The 18,850-nt window shown below is 39.2% G+C and overlaps 1 protein-coding gene across 1 annotated transcript; it reads right to left on the bottom strand.

Moving 5' to 3' along the window:
* Window positions 1-8,951: 8,951 nt before the first annotated feature.
* LOC121394694 (serine/threonine-protein kinase 3-like) lies at window positions 8,952-11,702 on the bottom strand. Its single transcript, XM_041566321.1, has 3 exons — window positions 11,375-11,702; window positions 11,115-11,187; window positions 8,952-9,270 (listed from the first exon to the last, which is right to left on the bottom strand). The coding sequence occupies exons 1-3, from the start codon at window positions 11,391-11,393 to the stop codon at window positions 9,072-9,074; spliced, it is 291 nt and encodes a 96-aa protein (XP_041422255.1). The 5' UTR covers window positions 11,394-11,702; the 3' UTR covers window positions 8,952-9,071.
* Between the last annotated feature and the right edge of the window lie 7,148 nt (window positions 11,703-18,850).

Here is an 18,850-nt window from a genome sequence, read left to right as displayed (position 1 = left end):
TTGGGGAACCTAACTAGTTGCCATATCCCATTGTTTGGTACAGTTTCTTTAAATTCAGTATGTTTAAATGAATCACCCAGAAAGCACATAATTCTTATATACTTATGATGATGTGAGAATCTAGTTTACTCTTTGGTTAAATTTTCCATTCACAGATGAAATCATAGTGACATCACCTCTAAGAAATGATGGAACACTCACAATGCTTGGAACTGAGGCTGGACGGGTCTATATGTATAATGGCAATACTACTACTCCCGGCTCTCTGACAAAAAAATGCAAATCATGGGTTTCACCATGTCCTGAGGATTGGGTAAGACATAGCAGAATATGGTATATCTACATATAACTGCATTTTAGCACTTTGCTCCTTATTTTATCATCCCTTGTGAGATTTATGACAAATCTCAGGCATTTTACCAACAGTCCACCTAAAAATGCACCATCAAAATTAGAATCCCTTGAAAATGCTAGAACAAGCATTTTATCAGTCAATCCTCCCCAGTTAAATCTCTTGAGCATTGCCCCTTTAGTCAGTGGCCTAAGTGACAATTAGGGTTGCCACCTGGCCAGTAACAATGATGTTTGATGCCAATTAATAGGAAAAAATGGCAAGAATATACAGTAGGAAGGCTGGTGTTTTTTTCCTGAAAAGGTGGCAACCCTAGTGACAATACAATCTTAGACAAACAAGGGAAAGTTGTGCTCACCACTATTTTTTAAACCCATTAGGCGGGGGTGCAATGAGGCTGTGACCACAAAATACATATAGTCAAATACACGCCTGATTGCAGCCCCGCCTAATGGTTTTAAAAAATAGTGGTGAGCACAACTTTCCCTTGTTTGTTATAGTTTATACAGGAGCAGTGACCAGTTCCATGTTGTAGCTCCCACCCTTCCCATCTATAGTCAGGTGATCCCACTGGTGTCTAATAAAAGGGCAGCCAAGTATGGAGGTTTACTTTGAAAGCAGCAAGTAAGTTGCAGGTAAAACCTAGTCCCTTTGTAAAATGTATAATGAAGCAATAGAATTCTTAATGAATCAGATAAAATTAAGCATAGGACTGGCCAGATATGGGATGACTTTGACGTAGTTGGCCAGCTTAAATATATTGCAATATATGGACAAACAATCCCTGTTTTGCTTAAAGGGTAAGGCATTTTTTAGTAGCAGTATGCACAAAATGTCGCTGTCTTAAATATATTGATAATGGGTTGAGTGCAGAGGACTCTTGTATTTGAATACAATCTTAGACTAAAGGTGGCCATATAGCCAATAAAAGCTGCTCACAGACGAAGTCAGCAGCTTATTGGACAGTGTATGGGGCCTCAAAGTTTGCTTAATATGCGAGCCCAGCTTGCGCCAGAAAAACTTTAGTATCCAGTCCCCAACTTTATGTCCTTAATAAAGTGTATAGTCTCAATACTTCTCGATATAGGAACAGATACTCCAATGCAGAAACTGTGCTGCTACATTATTTATTCAACACAGTGTATGGGGCCCTCCAACGGGTTTCCCTGTCCGTTTTCTTGCTGAAAAATTACCAGATGTCGATCAGGCAGGTTAACTTGTACTGTTAATATAAATGATTTTGCTACAACAGCTACACCTGCTGGTCATTTTCCAACCATTCTGACCATCAAGTAGCTGAGGAAGCATGGACATCCGCAGAAAATTTTCCAGGGGGGGGGGCAAGTAAGTTGGTATCAAAAAAGGGTATCATCCGGCAACAATCCTACTGGCAGCGAATCACATCCCAAACCCACATTCAGTGTCAGGCTGCGTTTTCCCAGACGGCGGGGAGGGCGCATGTAGCTCCTAACTGTGCCAACCAGCCAAACACACTGTATAATAAACTGCAGCTCAGAGAAGAGACCAAGTGGCGGCTGCGGCACCCTCCTTGGCCTCCCAGCTCCCACTAGGATACACTGACCCTGTGGCCAACCCTCATATCTAGGCAGGTAGTTTGTGCTTTGGCTGGCCCTTTCCTCCTCTGCGCCCTGTCAGTGCTGCTTCTACTGCTCCCTCCTAAGTTCTCGCAGTCTGGAGCAGCACTGACGGATGGGGTTACAGGCTGCGCCTGCAGGAAGCTAAAGGCAAGTTTTTTTGGCAACTGAATTTTTCTAGGGGGGGCAATCACTTCATTTCAGGGGCTCAAAAGTAATTAGACAAATAAAAAAACTGAAAATAAAATGTTCATTTCTAATACTTGGTTGAAAACCTTTTGTTGGCAATGACAGCCTGAAGTCTTGAACTCATGGACATCACCAGATTCTGGGTTTCCTCCTTTTTAATGCTCTGCCAGGCCTTTACTGCAGTGGCTTTCAGTTGCTGTTTGTTTGTGGGCCTTTTTGTCCCAAGTTTAGTCTTCAACAAGTGAAATGCATGCTCAATTGGGTTCAGATCAGGTGACTGACTTGGCCATTCAAGAATATTCCACTTCTTTGCTTTAATAAACTCCTGGGTTGCTTTGGCTGTATGTTTTGGGTCATTGTCCATCTGTATTATTAAACATCTCCCAACCAATTTAGCTGCATTTAGCTGGATTTGAGCAGACATTGTCTCTGAACACATCAGAATTCATTTGGCTGCTTCTGTCCTGTGTCACATCATGGATAAACACTAGTGTACCAGTGCCACTGGCAGCCATGCACACCCAAGCCATCACACTGCCTCCACCATGTTTTATAGAGATGTGGTATGCTTTGGATCATGAGCTGTTCCACTCCTTCTCCATACTTTTTTCTTGCCATCATTTTGGTAGAGGTTGATCTTGTTTTCATCTGTCCAAAGAATGTTTTTCCAGAACTGTGCTGGCTTTTTTAGATATTTTTTTTTTTTAGCAAATTCCAATCTAACCTTTCTATTCTTGATGCTTATGAGTGGCTTGCACCTTGCAGTGCACCCTTTGTAGTTACTTTCATGCAGTCTTCTCTTTATGGTAGACTTGGATATTGATACACCTACCTCCTGGAGAGTGTTGTTCACTTGTTTGGCTGTTGTGAAGGGGTTTCTCATACACCACTGTTGTATTCAGTGGATGTTTGGGTCTTTTTGCGTTGCTGAGTTCACCGGTGCTTTCTTTCTTTCTCAGGATGAACCAAACTGTACCAAACTCCTAATATTGTAGCTTAAGGATGGCTTGTTTCACCTACATGGAGAGCTCCTTTGACGGCATAATGTCTGGTCACAACAAAATCATCCACATTCAAGCACCCCCCCCTCAAATCAACTCCAGGGCTTTTATCTGCTTAATTAATAATGACATTACAAAGGAATTGCCCACACCTGCCCATGAAATAGCCTTTGAGTCAATTGTCCAATTACTTTTGAGCCCCTGAAATGAAGTGATTGTGTTAAAAAAAGGCTTTAGTTCCTCACATTTTTATGCAATCGTTTTGTTCAACCCACTGAATTAAAGCTGAAAGTCTGCAGTTCAACTGCATCTGAGTTTTTTCATTTAAAAGTCACTTTCGTCATTTTCGTTACTTCGCAAATTCTCTAACGAACGCTGGCGTAAATTCGCTAGTGTTACATCGCACCCTTACGAATTTGCAAAGGACGTAACTACGCAAATTCACTAACGCGCGCATTGTATTGAACAATACCTTTTACGCTAGACTTCTTTCGCCACCTCAGACCAGGCGAAGCGCAATAGAGTAGATAGGGATTTCTTCAAAAAAAGTTCAAAGTCCCAAAAAACTTCGGATTTTAGTGAATTTGCGGAGCGCTGGCGAAACGAAACTACGCCGGACGAAGTGTGGCGAAGTGCGGCGAAGTTACGCCTGGCCCAACTACGAATCTTAGTGAATTTGCCCCTTAGACTCTGTGTATGTGCAATTGACCTCTCTGGTGAAGTATATGGATACTTGTCTTGGATAGGCAACCGGATGACTGCAATATGTGATTATTAATTGAACAATGTGAAGAGTAATACCTATTTATAGCAACCAGTGACATCGGTAGTATTTTTTCAAAATTGTTTTTAGACCAACTATTGCTGGTGTAATTGGAACACTTACTTGCCAGTGTTAAGATAATAAATTTGTCAACCAAATGCTGACACACTTCTTTTTCTCATTACAGATATACAATAACAGATATGATGTAATATGTATATAAAACATTTTGCTACTGTGTTTTTGTAAGTATTTTAAAGACAAATAAAAAAAAAATCTGAATTTAAGAAACAGTTATGGTTCATTAACACACAATTCTGTTTGTAATCTAAAGACTTAAAATAAACACTGTCTGATCCTGTGGTATTCAAGCAATGTGCCCATGCGCCAAACTGATTGTTAGTGTCCAAGGGGTCTTGCATGGTACGGTCACTTTTCTTTGATATGTTCATTTCAGCCAATGGCCAAAACAATCAGGAACTGTGGCTTCTCTTCACTTCTGCATCTGTTGATGCCCCATGCAGTAGTTAAAATGGTATCTGTAGGTGAATGGCCAGCTTAGGGGTTGTTGGAAATTATCAAGTAGAAAATGCGGTTTGCCTGTATATATAATATACAGAGCTGTTTCAGCATGGAAGGTCCCATTGGGCACAGGAGTGTGAATAGCCCCTCCCCCCCATTTATACAGAATAGGGACAAATATTCTTATCATATAATAGATCAGTCCATTCTACCAATATGCACACTGGCACTCTGCACATACCCACTCATGCCCTGCACTGGCACATTGTATGTACCACAAAATGTAGACTCATTGAGCCCTATACATGCTGCAGGACCTTCAACCCCATCAGTGCTGTTGCCTAAAGTGCTTACAAAGTCATGCAACAACATTTATACCGGAAAGGGAAAACCCAGGGGTGCCAAGAATCAGTATAATACTTCTTGGGAGCTTACTATAATGTAACTGCGCCCAGCTTAAATCAGTGCAAGGGACACCTGGCCCCAGTGAAAACATGGTGGTGTGGTACCAAATCTCAGAAGCAGTGTCATGTTTCCCATGTTCATGAATATCAGTGGGCATGGATGAGAATGATTTGTTATTCAACCTTATGTGAAACATGGCAGCCTGCCCAACGTCATTCTACTTTATCCTAACATGTGGGAAAGCAGCGTCATGCAGGGGGTGATGGGACTAATATCAAAGTGTGGGCCAAAGAGAACTGACAAGCTGATACAGCCACAACCTGCATTTAAATACAATAACTTCTCTTTAAAGGGTAAGTAAAAACATGAAATCATCATAGACTATATGGTGTCATGTTTGGGACAGGGCTGTTTCACATATCCAACATCATTGTCATTGGTAAAGTTACACCCCACATTTAGAAGAAATATCCTTCCTGGGAACTCTGGTGGGGTGGGATCCTCTTCAGAGGGAGGCAGATTTGCACCCCTGGGGAGCAGGGTTCTAGGGTGATATATACATTATGCTATAAATGGGTATTCAATTATACACTTCTTCATTTAGCCCAGGGATCCTATAGCTTTTCCTAAGGCTGATGGCAGATTGGGTGTGTTGTCAACCACTTGAAATCACTTCTTCTTAGGGCAACAAAGGGCCCACAATAATTTCCCATCTGTGTTAATTGAAATCATTGCATGTAGGAAACCTGCATAAAAATACCCTCTGTCACCTTTTTTCACTACTACTCTGGTTCGGCGTGCAGCAATTTAGCTTTGTGTAGATGCCAAAATAATACTAATGGCAATGTCATGTCTATGAGCCGGTCGCATCTAGGGAAAACGTCTTCTGATGTCAGTGACATGTTTATGGGTCAATCTTTCCTAGTCCCAAATTGTATGGATCACAGCAACATGTTTGGCCACTGACCCATAGTTCCAAAGGCTACTAATATATGTGATATGTTTATGGGATAGTCCCTGCTAGGCCCAAAATTTAGTAAGGGTAATTACATGTTAATAAACCAGAACTGGCTTAACCCAATCTGAAGATGTACTTATCTGAGTTATGTGCTTCTGTACGCTTTATATCATATGTGTAAAGTTAAAATATTTTCCTTCAAGTACAATGACAATAAATCTGGCCTCAGTGCAGACCAGTAGGGCTGGATCCAGACATGGCTTATTCCCTTCTTAAATTTCTTCATCTTTTTCACCCATTTCTCATACCCCTTGATTCCTGAACCATTTCCCTTGCACTACAGCTCTCCATCCCCTCTAATATTCCTATCCCAAACAATACTAGGGTACAATAAAAATGCAAGAACACAATTATATAATGTATTTATATACTGCAAATTTATTTATATTAATTTAAAAAGGAAAGAACTCACGTCCATTAAGTTAAAATTGTAGTGTAAATGGGACCTATTTAGTAGTTGATCCAGAGAAAGGCGAAAACCCCCATCTGAAGCCAGAGCCAATTTGCCTCAGAGGGGGAAAAATTCCTTCCTGACTCCCAAAGGGCAATCGGACAAGTCCATGGATCAACTTCTACTAAGATTTCATGTCAGTATACCTGTGTTTTTCCCTACCTAAAGATGGATGTAACCCTTTAAACTAGTTAATATATGGGCATAATTTTTACTCGGCTATAGGAGAAGTGAATGTTTGAAGGCAAGAGATGTGAAATTAGGAGCAATGGTATTTTAAAGATAACTTTTTAATAATTCTGAACTAAGGGAACAATAAAAATGTAGATGAGAATTTAGATTCAAGGAGAAGGTTTCTTGGGGCTATGTGAAGGCAACAGCTACTGGTGAATCAGATGAATTTTTTAAGCTATTAACAAATATGCAAAAGGGGGCCCAGCAATTGCAGATATGGTAGTTGACAGTAATCACTACTACTGGTGTTGCCTTGAAAATAAGAAGGTGATGGTGGAAGTGTGTTGGTATGATGACTGAGCCTGCTGGTATAGGTTCAGAAGAATAAGGGGAAGAGGCTGATAGTGGAGCTAAAGGTAAATGAAAAGAAGAGGCCATGGGTGGAGGTATGGTAATAAAAAATATCTCTGATAAATGCTACTGCTAATGCTAAATGCTACTTCTAAGTCTGTGAAATTCTAAGCGGATGTCGTTATTGGAGCAATGGTTGTATGAAATGTGATGTGATTTTAGAGATTTATGATGTAGTAACATGAATTCCAGACACCACTGTTGCAGCTGTGGTAGCATGAAATTAAATATTAAATGAGCCATAAATAGAGGCACTGTTTGGGCTATGGTAGGTGGAACCGCAAATGCTGAAGGTGTACCAACATGGTGGAGGAGGAACAGTAGAAGAAGAAGAGATATGTGTGAAATAGATATGTGTGAAATAAAGAAGCAGTGGGTAGAATAATGGTACAGTAGTTGAAATGTAAGGTACCACTGGTGGAGATGTGAACCTTGAATTTGAGACTGCTGGTGGTGTTGCATGATCTCAAGATAGATGCCACTGGTTACATTAGTAAATGATCATCCTGGTGCTTCAGGGGAGGAGCAGACACTGCTGGTGGAGCTGCACTAATCTCAAAGTCACCACTGGTTGAGCTGCTTCACCTGTAATATAAAATAAAAATCAATTAGTAATCTATCATTATGAATATTCATTAAGAAGCATGGCATTAGAAAGAATTTTATACTTTGGCATAGGCCTCATTAACAGTAATGGGTAATAGTAGGAAAACAGAGAATTAGAATTACAGATTCATGAATGTTACTAAGCCTTTATAGGCCAAATACATTTTAAAAATCCCCTTGTTGTGGCAGCAACCTTATATGGATATATGAGAAATAAGAAACTTTCCAAATACAATCAATTAAATATTCTGTACAGTGTCTGAAATAATCAAGTTTATCTTCACTTTGCCTCTCTCAGCATCTGTTTATCTTCGTTCTGTCTTCATGGGAGTTGGGGTTCAGACATTCATTGCTAGTTAGATCCAGTATATCTAATAGGGGGGGTCCTTTTGCCTAGAAGATGTATTAGAGCTCACTATTAAAATCACCAGACATCATGTCTCATCATGTAGGATTACATGGCAGTTATTTTATTAGATTTTGTTTGTACTGGAATCAGTTGTTTGAGTGAGCTCTAATACATCTGCTAGGAAATGAAGCCCCCCTATAAGATATATTGGATCTAACTGTCAATGAATATCTGACACCCAACTGCTGCATGTAGAGAGAATGAAGAGAAACAAATGCTGAGAGAGGGATACTTAAGATAAACTTGATTACTTCAGAAACTGTACAGAATATTTAATTGATTGTATTTAGAAAGTTTCTTATTTCAGTATGATGCAATAAGGCTACTGTCTGTGAGCAGAGAAAACCCTGATTTAGCCCATAACATCTCAGGGTGTGCACTTATCTGCTTGTCTCTTTGCATGTGGGAAAGATTTCAAGCAGTAAATGCAGAGAATGTTGGTCTAATGCTCTGTAGAACCAATGAATAGTGATATTGAATGGAGACGGTACCTTTCTCTGTGGATGTTTCTTTCACCTAGAATTTTACACAAGAGATTCATTCTGGGCTGTTGCTGTTACTGGCCACAAGATCAGCTACAGGGAAAGCCCTCCAGGGCCATTTGCAGAGCCACTTTTTGTTCCTCTGCTGTGTTGCGTGCGTAGAAGTCACAAGCGCGACGCAGCTGTTTTATGGCTTTTCCTTTCAATCCTGTATAGATTAAAAAAAGCAAAGTGAGGAAATAACCAACATTAAATTCCTGTTTTGTCCAATTATTTGGAAATGATAAGATAGATGATAATTTTAAATAAACATGGACAGACACCGTACAGAGAAATTCCTTCCCGGGTAGCGGTCCATAGTGGGGCCCCATGCACAAGGTCATTTTCAAAGAGGTTTTCTTTCCAACCCACAACTTTGATGTGATGGCAGAATTATGAAATATAAACTGAAGACCAAATGCAAATTCTTAGAATCTCATTGTCAATAATGTACTAAAATGTAATATTAAGGTGATGTAGCCCTTAAATATTTTCATTATTCATATTGCGATAAGGAATGTATTCTGCTCAAAAGTAAAATGCAATAAAACATTTAAAAAAAAATAAAAATACATTTTATTATTCCCAGCACCACTTTCATTTTGCAGTGTCTCATTTCAGTGTTGATTTACACTCTGTGATGGTGCAGTTGTATCAGATATAATGGATTCCTTCACCTTTCTTGGCCGGCCGGTTCTGCAGAGCCCGGAGATGTTCTTCAATCTCAGCCCTGATGATCTTCTTAGGGGGCAGTTCTTTGATGAATGGGTGCTGCAGGAGTTCTTCAGCACTTCCTCTCTCAGAAGGATCCTTCGTCAAACAGGACTCCAGAAAAGACACAAAACTTTGTGACCTGGATAAAAGGAATGAGAAGTTCTTTTAGCTTTATCTAGTAAAAAAACATCTATCCCTTCAAATGCCTAAAATGCTGAGACAGAGAGAAAATGACTAAAGAATGTTAAACATCACATAGAATTAAAGGGATGGTTCACCTTTAAGTTAACTTTTAGCATCTTATAGAATGGTCAATTCTAAGCAACTTTTCAATTGGTCTTCATTATTTTATTTATATTTTTTAAATTATTTGAATTCTTCTTCTTCTGACTCTTTCCAGCTCTCATATGGTGGTCATTGACCCCATCTAAAAACAAATGCTCTCTGAGGCTACAAATGTATCGTTATTGCTACTTTTCATTACTTGTCTTTCTATTCAGGCCTCTCCAATTCATATTCCAGCCTCTTATTAAAAGCAATGCATGGTTGCTTAGGTAATTTGGACCTTAGCAACCAGAAATGGCAAACTGGAGAGCTGCTGAATAAAAAGCCAGATAACTCAAAAACCATACATAATAACGAATGAGAACCAATTTCAAATTGTATCAGAATATATTTTAGTACATCATATTAAAAGATAACTCAAAGGTGAACAACCCCTTTAAACTGATATATGGTTATAGCTACAAATATATTTTGCTTTGTTTGATGTGCCCTGATTAATTCAGTTTGGCTGTGAGCTGTGTGGCCATTTTGGGGGTGGGATGGGAATCACAGGAGCATGGGGGCAGCAGGATTCCTGGCTAAAGTACAATAACAATATATAGATGAGAAACAAATAGTTATCCTGAAGTGTTAGAGGAATCCCAAATCCCAGGATTACCCACAGCTATGCCATATCAGTCAACAAAGATATGAAGGGGACAATATTGGCATATCTATAGTGACATAGACCCTTACAGCTATGTGTGTAGGGGGGACTGGTAATGTCCAATGATTTCCCCACACATTTTTACTTAATCCTCTGTAAATGCAGGAGTTAGGGCAGAGACCATACGCACCCATAACCCAGCCTGCATTTAGAGGAATGATGTGGAGCTGCAATCAAACAAGCCCTATTCTTGTAACACAGTTATGGGATCTTTAAAATAAAATACACATCCCCAAAGCTGAGACTGAAATTCCCCTATTATAGCTTCTTTCAAACATTTTTATTTGAATCTTAATATATCAAAAGAGATAAGTAGTTATTACAATTATGTAATCGCATGAAATATTTGCATAGAGAAAAGAAATGGGGAGAGAGAGAGGACAGAAATAATATCGGTTCCGTCTCAATCTGACTGGGGGATCGTTCAAAGGAAAGGAAACTTTAAATCAACAGTACTTACTGACAGCATATTATATTTAATAAACATTGGTGATGAGTATTGCATGCTCTAGGGTGGTTTCTGCAAGGTCCCTTAAATGCCATACTATAGAGTAATGCAATGGGTTTACAGTGGAACGAAATATCATTAAGTATTAGTTATTCCAGGTCTGAAAAAATTCAAAGTGTTACAAAATAAACGCTTACATATGATGTTATCATATAGTTCTTACAAAAGGATCGAAGGGGTTTCTGTAGTCGGAAAGAGTATTTATACCATGGTTCCCATATTTCCTTGAGTTTCTCATTTTTATCCATAATTATACTGGTTAGTCGTTCATTAACCATTATCCAGTTCAGCTTGTCTTTAAAGTGGGAAATTGGAACCCAGGGTGAGCTAATGCAATTTTTGCCCTATTATCACTTGTGACTTGTCTGAATGTAACAGTCCTGTTTGGATATAGAAGTTGGCAAAAAACCACTGATGTAAGTATATAAGCAGAGTTCCATTGCACAGACACAATGCACAGAGACATGGGCTGGGAAGGACTCACCAGGTCTTTGATCGAAGCTTCGGTGGTTGGGCTTCTCTGATCAGGTGCTCCACTGGGTATTGCCCTGCGTAAGCTAGAAGTTAACAACAAATATATCAGACCCTTCAAACATGTCTATAACAGATCTATTTACGAAAAGGTCTTTTTGCTGGAAATGGCGAATAAGCTTCAATTCTTCCAATTCTGGTTCAGAAGTTCTTGCTGCTCAAAGTCTAAAATAAAGTATCCATAAGCAGCCACAATTCTTGTGATTCACTTACGTTCTTGTCCCTCGGCCATTTCGATGGCGGTTATACCCAGCGACCAGATGTCACACTGCAAAAGACAAACAAAAGAGCATTAGAAGGAGAGAATTGAGTTAGTGGGTTTTTAATAAAATCTAAATAAGGAGGCTACTACTCTTTCATATTCTACTTTAGAAACATATACATATATTTGTATGGGAGCAAAAGTACATGGCATTCTCCTTAGGTCAATTATGGCCAAAACAGAACAAAATACAACTTCTAAAATATCCCAATGCACACCCTAGTAATAAAGCACACCATGTTACATGTAAACGTGAGAAAATGCTTTTTTTTAAATTATATTTATAAACGTATACAGCAATACATCTCCATTACAAACAATAGCAGTTACATAACTGAGCAAAAGAACAAATATTTTAAAGCAGACACATTGTGCAAAAAGGTAAGAAACCCAACGTTTCAGAAAAACTTCTTTCCCCCCATGAGAAAATTACTTCCTCTATGTCCCATTAACACTAATAGGTAAATGCTCAGTGTTGTTACAAGTATTATAAGTACAACATACTTTGGTGTCGTACGCCAGGCGCTGACCCTTCTGCCTTATGGTCTCGGGTGCCATCCAATGTGGAGTCCCTTCCGCTTCGTGGCACAATCCAGTTTGCGGGTCCAGGTTCCAGCTGTTTCCAAAGTCGACTGAAATGACAGATAGAATATATTAATGGAAAATAATTTGTTTGACCACAATAAGATAGAAACCTGAATTATGAAACCCCCTGACTCCAAATTCACAGAAGCTCCCCACCATCCATTACTCCATTATAACTGTAAGTTTTACTCACTGATCTTCACTTTGGCCGTCTCTGTGAGCATGATGTTCAGGCTCTTTATGTCTTTATGAACGACCCGGTTCTTGTGGATGTGGTGCAGACCCTGGGGAGATAGAGAATGTAACAGACATAAGACTAAACATTCCCAACAAACAGATTGTATATATAATCTATGCAATTAAAGAAAAGTCCTTAAGGGGTAAATCTGACCTTACCTTTAAAACCTCCTTGCAGACATAACCAATCCAGGTCTCCTTCAGGGATTGGCCATTGGTCTTGTTGATGAGGTTGTGGAGAGAACCGCCACCACAATATTCAAGAGCAATCAGCAATAGAAAGAAATTATTTAAGGCCGTGTATTATATCATCTCTAGCAGTGATCTGTTTGGCACATAATAGATGAATGTGATACGTTAAATAATTTCTTACTTCCAAGAGCTCCGATGAGCACTCCGTGAGTGGAGCCCTGTAGTAGGCTCCAAAGAAAGAGGCGACGTTCTTGTGGCCGCTGAACTGCTGGAGAAACATCAGCTCCCTGCAGACTGAGTCTTCATCCTGGAGTGGAATAATAGAAATCCCTTTAGCTCACATAGGCAACCTCACAAACAGGCATGATATAACAAATGGAAGTATAAAGATACGTTACCCGACTGATGTTGGCTATCTTCACGGCCACCACACCTTTCCGATGGTGTCGTCCCTGTAATGCAGACAGAAAAGTTTAACTTACACTTTGTTTTAGCAAGTCTTGGTTTAACAAGGCATTTTGGGAAGATACTAAATTCAGTGCAGAGCTATTTAAGCCTTTTTGTGAACCACTGAGTAAGTTCTTTCTATTCAACCCTAATTTAGTTGGTCCCTTACCTGGTAGACGTCTCCAGTGCCGCCCTCTCCGAGGAGCACATCCTTGGTCAGCCGACCATCAGGAGGCTGGACAATAAAATAGAATAAAAGGAGAATTTTATGCATAACATAATATTTAAAAAGGGTAAAATATGTCCATCACCAAACCAACTGATTCCATGCTCTAGCAGCATTTACAGTGAGTGTTCACATTATTTTCCCCTCTTTTCTACTCACCTTGTAAATCTCAGAGAGGGAGCTGGATTCCGACTGTCGCTGAGGGAAAAGAGAAAGATTTTATTAGGGACAGTATAAGGCCCAAGACTTGCTGAATAACAAAATGGTACTACCCTGTGTGAAAGATGCCCTTATCCCACTGATATTAGATCTTCATAATAAGTATAACACTAGCACGAGCCCTAACCAACACATGGATATATTTGGGGAAGAGTACACTGGCACAGAACTACACATCAGCCCTGGCATTTGGTTTATATAATTTCATGGGCATTCTTCACAACACTATTGGTATTAGGTTATATAACAACACGTTTATCCTACCCATAATAATATCACAATAGGAAAGGTAAATTTGGTAAATGGATGGGTTTTACAATTTTAGATGCACTTTGGGTAGTTTTATCACTTATTATTACCCCCTCATTTATTAGATTTTAAAGTGTGGGTTTTTAAATGATGTTTATTCCTAGACTACTGTTTACAGGAATTCCCCTTTTTATTTAGTAAATTATTAATGTTAAATGTGTAAATTGTAATTCGTAATCTATAATGTGTAATGTAAAAACCAATAAAAACCTAAATACAAAAAAAAAAAAAGAAAGATGCCCTTATCCCAAATCTACTAATTAGTGCAGTAACAGGGACCGTATTTACTAAGCCCTATAGCAAAACCATTTTAGCACCTCTTAAACCTTAGGACTAAAAAAACATTTCTTAAAGTCAAATTAAATTGTAACAGCCACCTTACCTTCCTCCGTGGGGCGCAGAATGGCATTGCGCCCAAGTCTTTTTGCTCTTAAAAGAGCAGTTGGGTTTTTAAAAAAAAAAAAAGATCAGCAGACGTGAATGGAAGATGGTTTTTCCTAGGAAACGTCAAAAATGCTGAATATCTCGCAGGAAAATCACTGGTAATCGCAGGAAATCACAGGAAATCACAGGAAATCAGGTAGAAATCGCTATGAAGTCGCTACAGATCGCTCAGAACTTTCACTTTATGGGGAGACGAAAAGAAAAAAGAGATTGTGAGCACTGATCATACACTCATCTTGATTTTAGAACTCCTTTTTTTTTCAAAAATTGGAAATCTGATTTTCCTGTAATGTGGCACTGACTCAGGTTAGCAAACATCTTAAGCAAAAATCCAACTGTGACTGGCTGCTTGATCACCATACATATTAAAGGGGAGGTAACTTTTGGTATGTTATAGAATTGCTAACGCAATTGGTCTTCATTGTTTATTTTTTATAGTTTTTGAATTATTTGCCTTGTTTTTCTGACTCTTTCCAGCTTTCAAATGGGGGTTCCTGACCCCATCTAAAACCAATGCTCTGTAAGGCTACACATTTATTGTTATTGCTACGTTTTATTACTCATCTTTCTATTCAGACCCTCCCCTGTTTATAATCCTGTCTCTTATTCATATCAGTTGCTATGGTAATTTGGACCCTATCAAAAAAACTCAATTTCTCGCATTAGAGGAGAAACCTGAACAGCAAGTGACCAACTGTCTCTCCAAATGCTGTCAGTGACCCCTGTTACATGTTAACATGGGAGATTCAAGACATTTACCCTTAATACTTTCCTAACTTTTACTTAAAAGCTTTTTAATAAGTAAATGTTATATATAAAGTGAGATACAGAGAGAAGTATGAATATTAATAGCATTAGAGGAGAAACCTGAACAGCAAGTGGCCAACTGTCTCTCCAAATGCTGTCAGTGACCCCTGTTACATGTTAACATGGGAGATTCCAGACATTTACCCTTAATACTTTCTTTGTTTTTACTTAAAAGCTTTTTAATAAGTAAATGTTATATACAAAGTGAGATACAGAGAGAAATATGAATATTAATAGTATTAGAAGATGAAATTGATCACCAAGTGGCCAACTATCACTCCAAACACTGTTCAGATTCCTCCCTTAATAATTTCTAAACTAGCTAATTTTAATACTGAGACAAATACAGAGAAATGTGTATATAAATATTAGAAGAACAATCTGAATTTCAAATATTTTATATCTGGAGAGTTTGTAGTCTCCCTGCACCCCTGCCCCTTCCCTCGACCCCAACTCTCCCATAATCACTTTTTATATCTATTAAAATGAGAGAAAATATGCAAAACCAAGACTAATATCCCAGGCACTACCTATTAACATAATTAAATATCCATTTTCTGCATTTATGTCATTATTATTTAATTTGTCCCCCCTGTGTGTGTGTAATGGTCCACTCACCTCTGGTCCCAGAAATGAAAGTGAGAAAACCGTTATTAACTGTCACTTTGCCGTGCAGCGATTTCTTGTCAGTGTCATGTGACTCCGTCTGCCTCTCTCCATTGGACGCAGTATTATCGTCGAAGATGCAGTTGCCATTGATCGGCCCATAGCAGTTATTATAAAACCCTGTAATTGTTTTCTCCATAGAAGGTCTCCAGTGATGAGCTCTCCCACCTCGGCAGAAGCCTCCCATCTTTCTCGTACCCCTGACTTGCTGAGGGGTAACATGGACCGTTGAACACCATTGGATTCCCCTGTTTGAATCACAAGGATATTCACGTTACACAATAATGAATAAATCAATGAATCATTATAGACCAACTAAAGGAAACATTGACACTTTGCAGCAATTGTCTTTTGACAAATGAGTAGAAATTGGCTTATTGCTGCCACATCTGAGGTGAATTGCCAGTGTTTATTCACAAAAGAATTCCTGATGCGCTTACAGCTCCACAGGAAGAGTATCACATGGGAAGGGGGGTATGTGAAGTATAAAGGTGGGCTTGGCAGAGGTTCAGGGTTTAGAAGAGAGGAATCTGTCCCATCACCCACTGTGAGGCCCCACAGGCACCCCCATTCCCATACACACTCAGTATTAGGCACCAGGCTCCAGTCCATCTCTGTCTCACACACACACACACACACACAGCATTATGAAGGGATATTTTGTGTCCGGCATCCAATGGGAGAGGGGTTTCTTGCATCGTCATAAAAAAACATAATTTGCTGTCACTTTAGCCAATGGTAGACAAGCTTCCTGCAGCCAATGGGAAAGCACTTCCTGACCCATCTATCCACAATATCATTTGCTGTCACTGGGAGACAAGCTTCCTGCAGTGATTAGGAGCTGCTTCCTACAGCCACAGAGTGAGTGTGGGGAGGAGCTTCCAAGAGTCTGCAGACACAGGAAATGGAGATCTGTATGGATACAAGTTGCAATAACACTGTTCTGGGCTGCAGGGAGATTTCTAGAGGACATTAAATCAGTAGGGGAAACATTTATGGGCTGCAGTGCTGCTTTAGTAAAGTGTATCTGTCAAGGGCCCACTGATTTGGGGTATCACTCTGCCACTGTGTCTCATGTCTGATGCTAGTTGCACTGGTGTCTGTGTTGACATGTAGTAATTATCTGTATTAATTTATAATCATTCTTATATTGTGACATCTTTATTCTATGTGTACTGTATATTGTGAGTGGGTCCCTAAGCTCAGTAAGTGCAGCAGCACAGAGCATGTGCAGTGAATCAGCAGAAAAGAAGATGGGGAGCTATTGGGCATCTTAAGGGGGCGATTCGGGGAGATTTAGCGCCTGGGGACTAATCGCCTCTTCTTTAAAGTGACTAATTACTCTGAACCGCTTCCTCTTCTCCTGCGCTGGCTGTAATGAGAGTCGCCTGCGTTATGACACACGCGATGCTTCATTTTCCGAAGTCGTCCGAAGTTGCCTCACGAGGAAACTTCAAGCAACTTCGGGAAAACGAAGCGACGCGTGTGATAATGCAGGTGACTCTCATTACAGCGGGCGCACCAAAGACACTCATCTGATCTTCACTAAACTACGGTAAGTTCTTCCCTAGCAGAGTGCACGCAGGAGCGTGTGTTTTGCTGAACATGTCCTAAAATGCATTTCTCACCCTAGGCCGAGTCAATAAAATTTCCAGATAATAAAATATGAAATCCAGTTGCAAATTGTCTCAGAATATCATTCTCTCCATCATAGTAAAAGTTAATTTAAAGGTGAAAACCCCTTGTTGATATGCCTTTTAAACACCAAAGCTTTTCTAAATATTCCAAATATTGTATTGTTTGTATAGTTGAGCTTTCTACGCTATGTGTACAAGCTTCCATACATACCAGGGGTATGGGTGGAATAGCAGATTTCCTATATACCCTATATTTTTTGTCTGGTTTTTTTTATGTCAAATATGTGCTAAAATAACTCACCTGTAGCTGCAACAGAGCCACCTTGCATTTCACCAGCCCAGCCAGTAAAAATAATATTTTGTCATCAGGTGTTATTTTCACTGGTAATATACTAGGTGGTACCATACTGGCTACAGACAAGGTATATTTTTAGCAATTATATAAGAGAGGCTGCAAATCTACTGCCTCTACTGCTACAAGGAATATACTGTAGAAGCTGTGCTGGCAGTTGTAACCTAACCACAATTTCAATAAATGTCTGCACAAGAAATAATCTTTCTGGCAATTTTATAGATGGCTACAATATATACAGTAGGCCTATTAAGGCTTTTATTGTTATTTGGATTCTTTTTCCTGTTTCTCCTTTTTACTTTATGAATAACTATGAGGCTTTAGGCCATGCCCCAGTTCAGTCTGACCACACCCAGTTATACCCAAACACCCCCATCCACCCAAGGTCCATCCATTTCTGGGTTGACAGTGCAGGACTGTCCTGCGAAAACTGGGACAATTTAGAGTATCTGGAGTTAAGCCATACACCTGATGATGTGCAGTTGTTGCGAAACAGAAAATTTCGCCAACTGTGCATGCGCTGCCACGCCGGTCTCATTCCGAAGGTTTCAGAGGGTTTTTTTTAACTTTAGGGTTGAATTCTCCTTTACCCCACTGCTACTCAAACTATTAATTACAGCTAAGGTACAGAGTGTATGACCAGTTCACTTATAGAACAATTCTTGCAATTTCTCACTGCTTGTTTTTCACTGGAAAAAAACCCCATGATCTTAAAGTTTCCAAGATACAGGTATAAGACCTGTTATCCAGAATGCTCTGGGCCTGGGGTTCTCAGATAATATGGATCATCATATTAATAAAAAATCATTTAAACATTAAATAAACCCAATAACATTGTTTTGCCTCCAATAAGGATTCATTATTTCTTAGTTGGGATCAAATAAAAGCTACTGTTTAATTATTACAGAGAAAAGGCAAATCATTTTTAAAAACATGAACCATGTGTTTAAAATGGAGTTTATGGGAGATGGCCTTCCTTTAATTCACAGCTTTATGGAAATGGGTTTCCAGATAATGGATTCATACCTGTACATGCAGCTCCTCTTAAAGGGATGGTTCACATTTAAGTTAAATTCTGGGCAAATTTTCAATCATTTTTTTTTATTATTATCGTTTTTGACTTATTTGCTTTCTTCTTCTGACTCCAGCTTTCAAATTGGGATCACTAACCCCATCTAAAAAATAAATGCTCTGTAAGGCTACACGTGTATTGTTATTGCTACTTTTTATTACTTGTCTTTCTATTCAGGCCCTCTACAATTCATATTCCAGTCTCTTAATCAAATCAGTTTATGGTTACTAGGGT

This window comes from Xenopus laevis, chromosome 6L, assembly GCF_017654675.1.
Source record: "Xenopus laevis strain J_2021 chromosome 6L, Xenopus_laevis_v10.1, whole genome shotgun sequence".
NCBI lineage: Eukaryota > Metazoa > Chordata > Amphibia > Anura > Pipidae > Xenopus > Xenopus laevis.
The sequence above is the reverse complement of the archived record's forward strand: the minus strand, read 5'-3'. Positions and strand labels throughout refer to the sequence as shown.

Bases quoted from the DNA above. Each gene is read 5' to 3' on its own strand.
- LOC121394694 (XM_041566321.1), bottom strand. The intron at 9,271-11,114 runs GTGAGTCCTTCC...CCTTTTATCCAG, and splicing joins AAGCTTCGATCAAAGACCTG to GTCACAAAGTTTTGTGTCTT.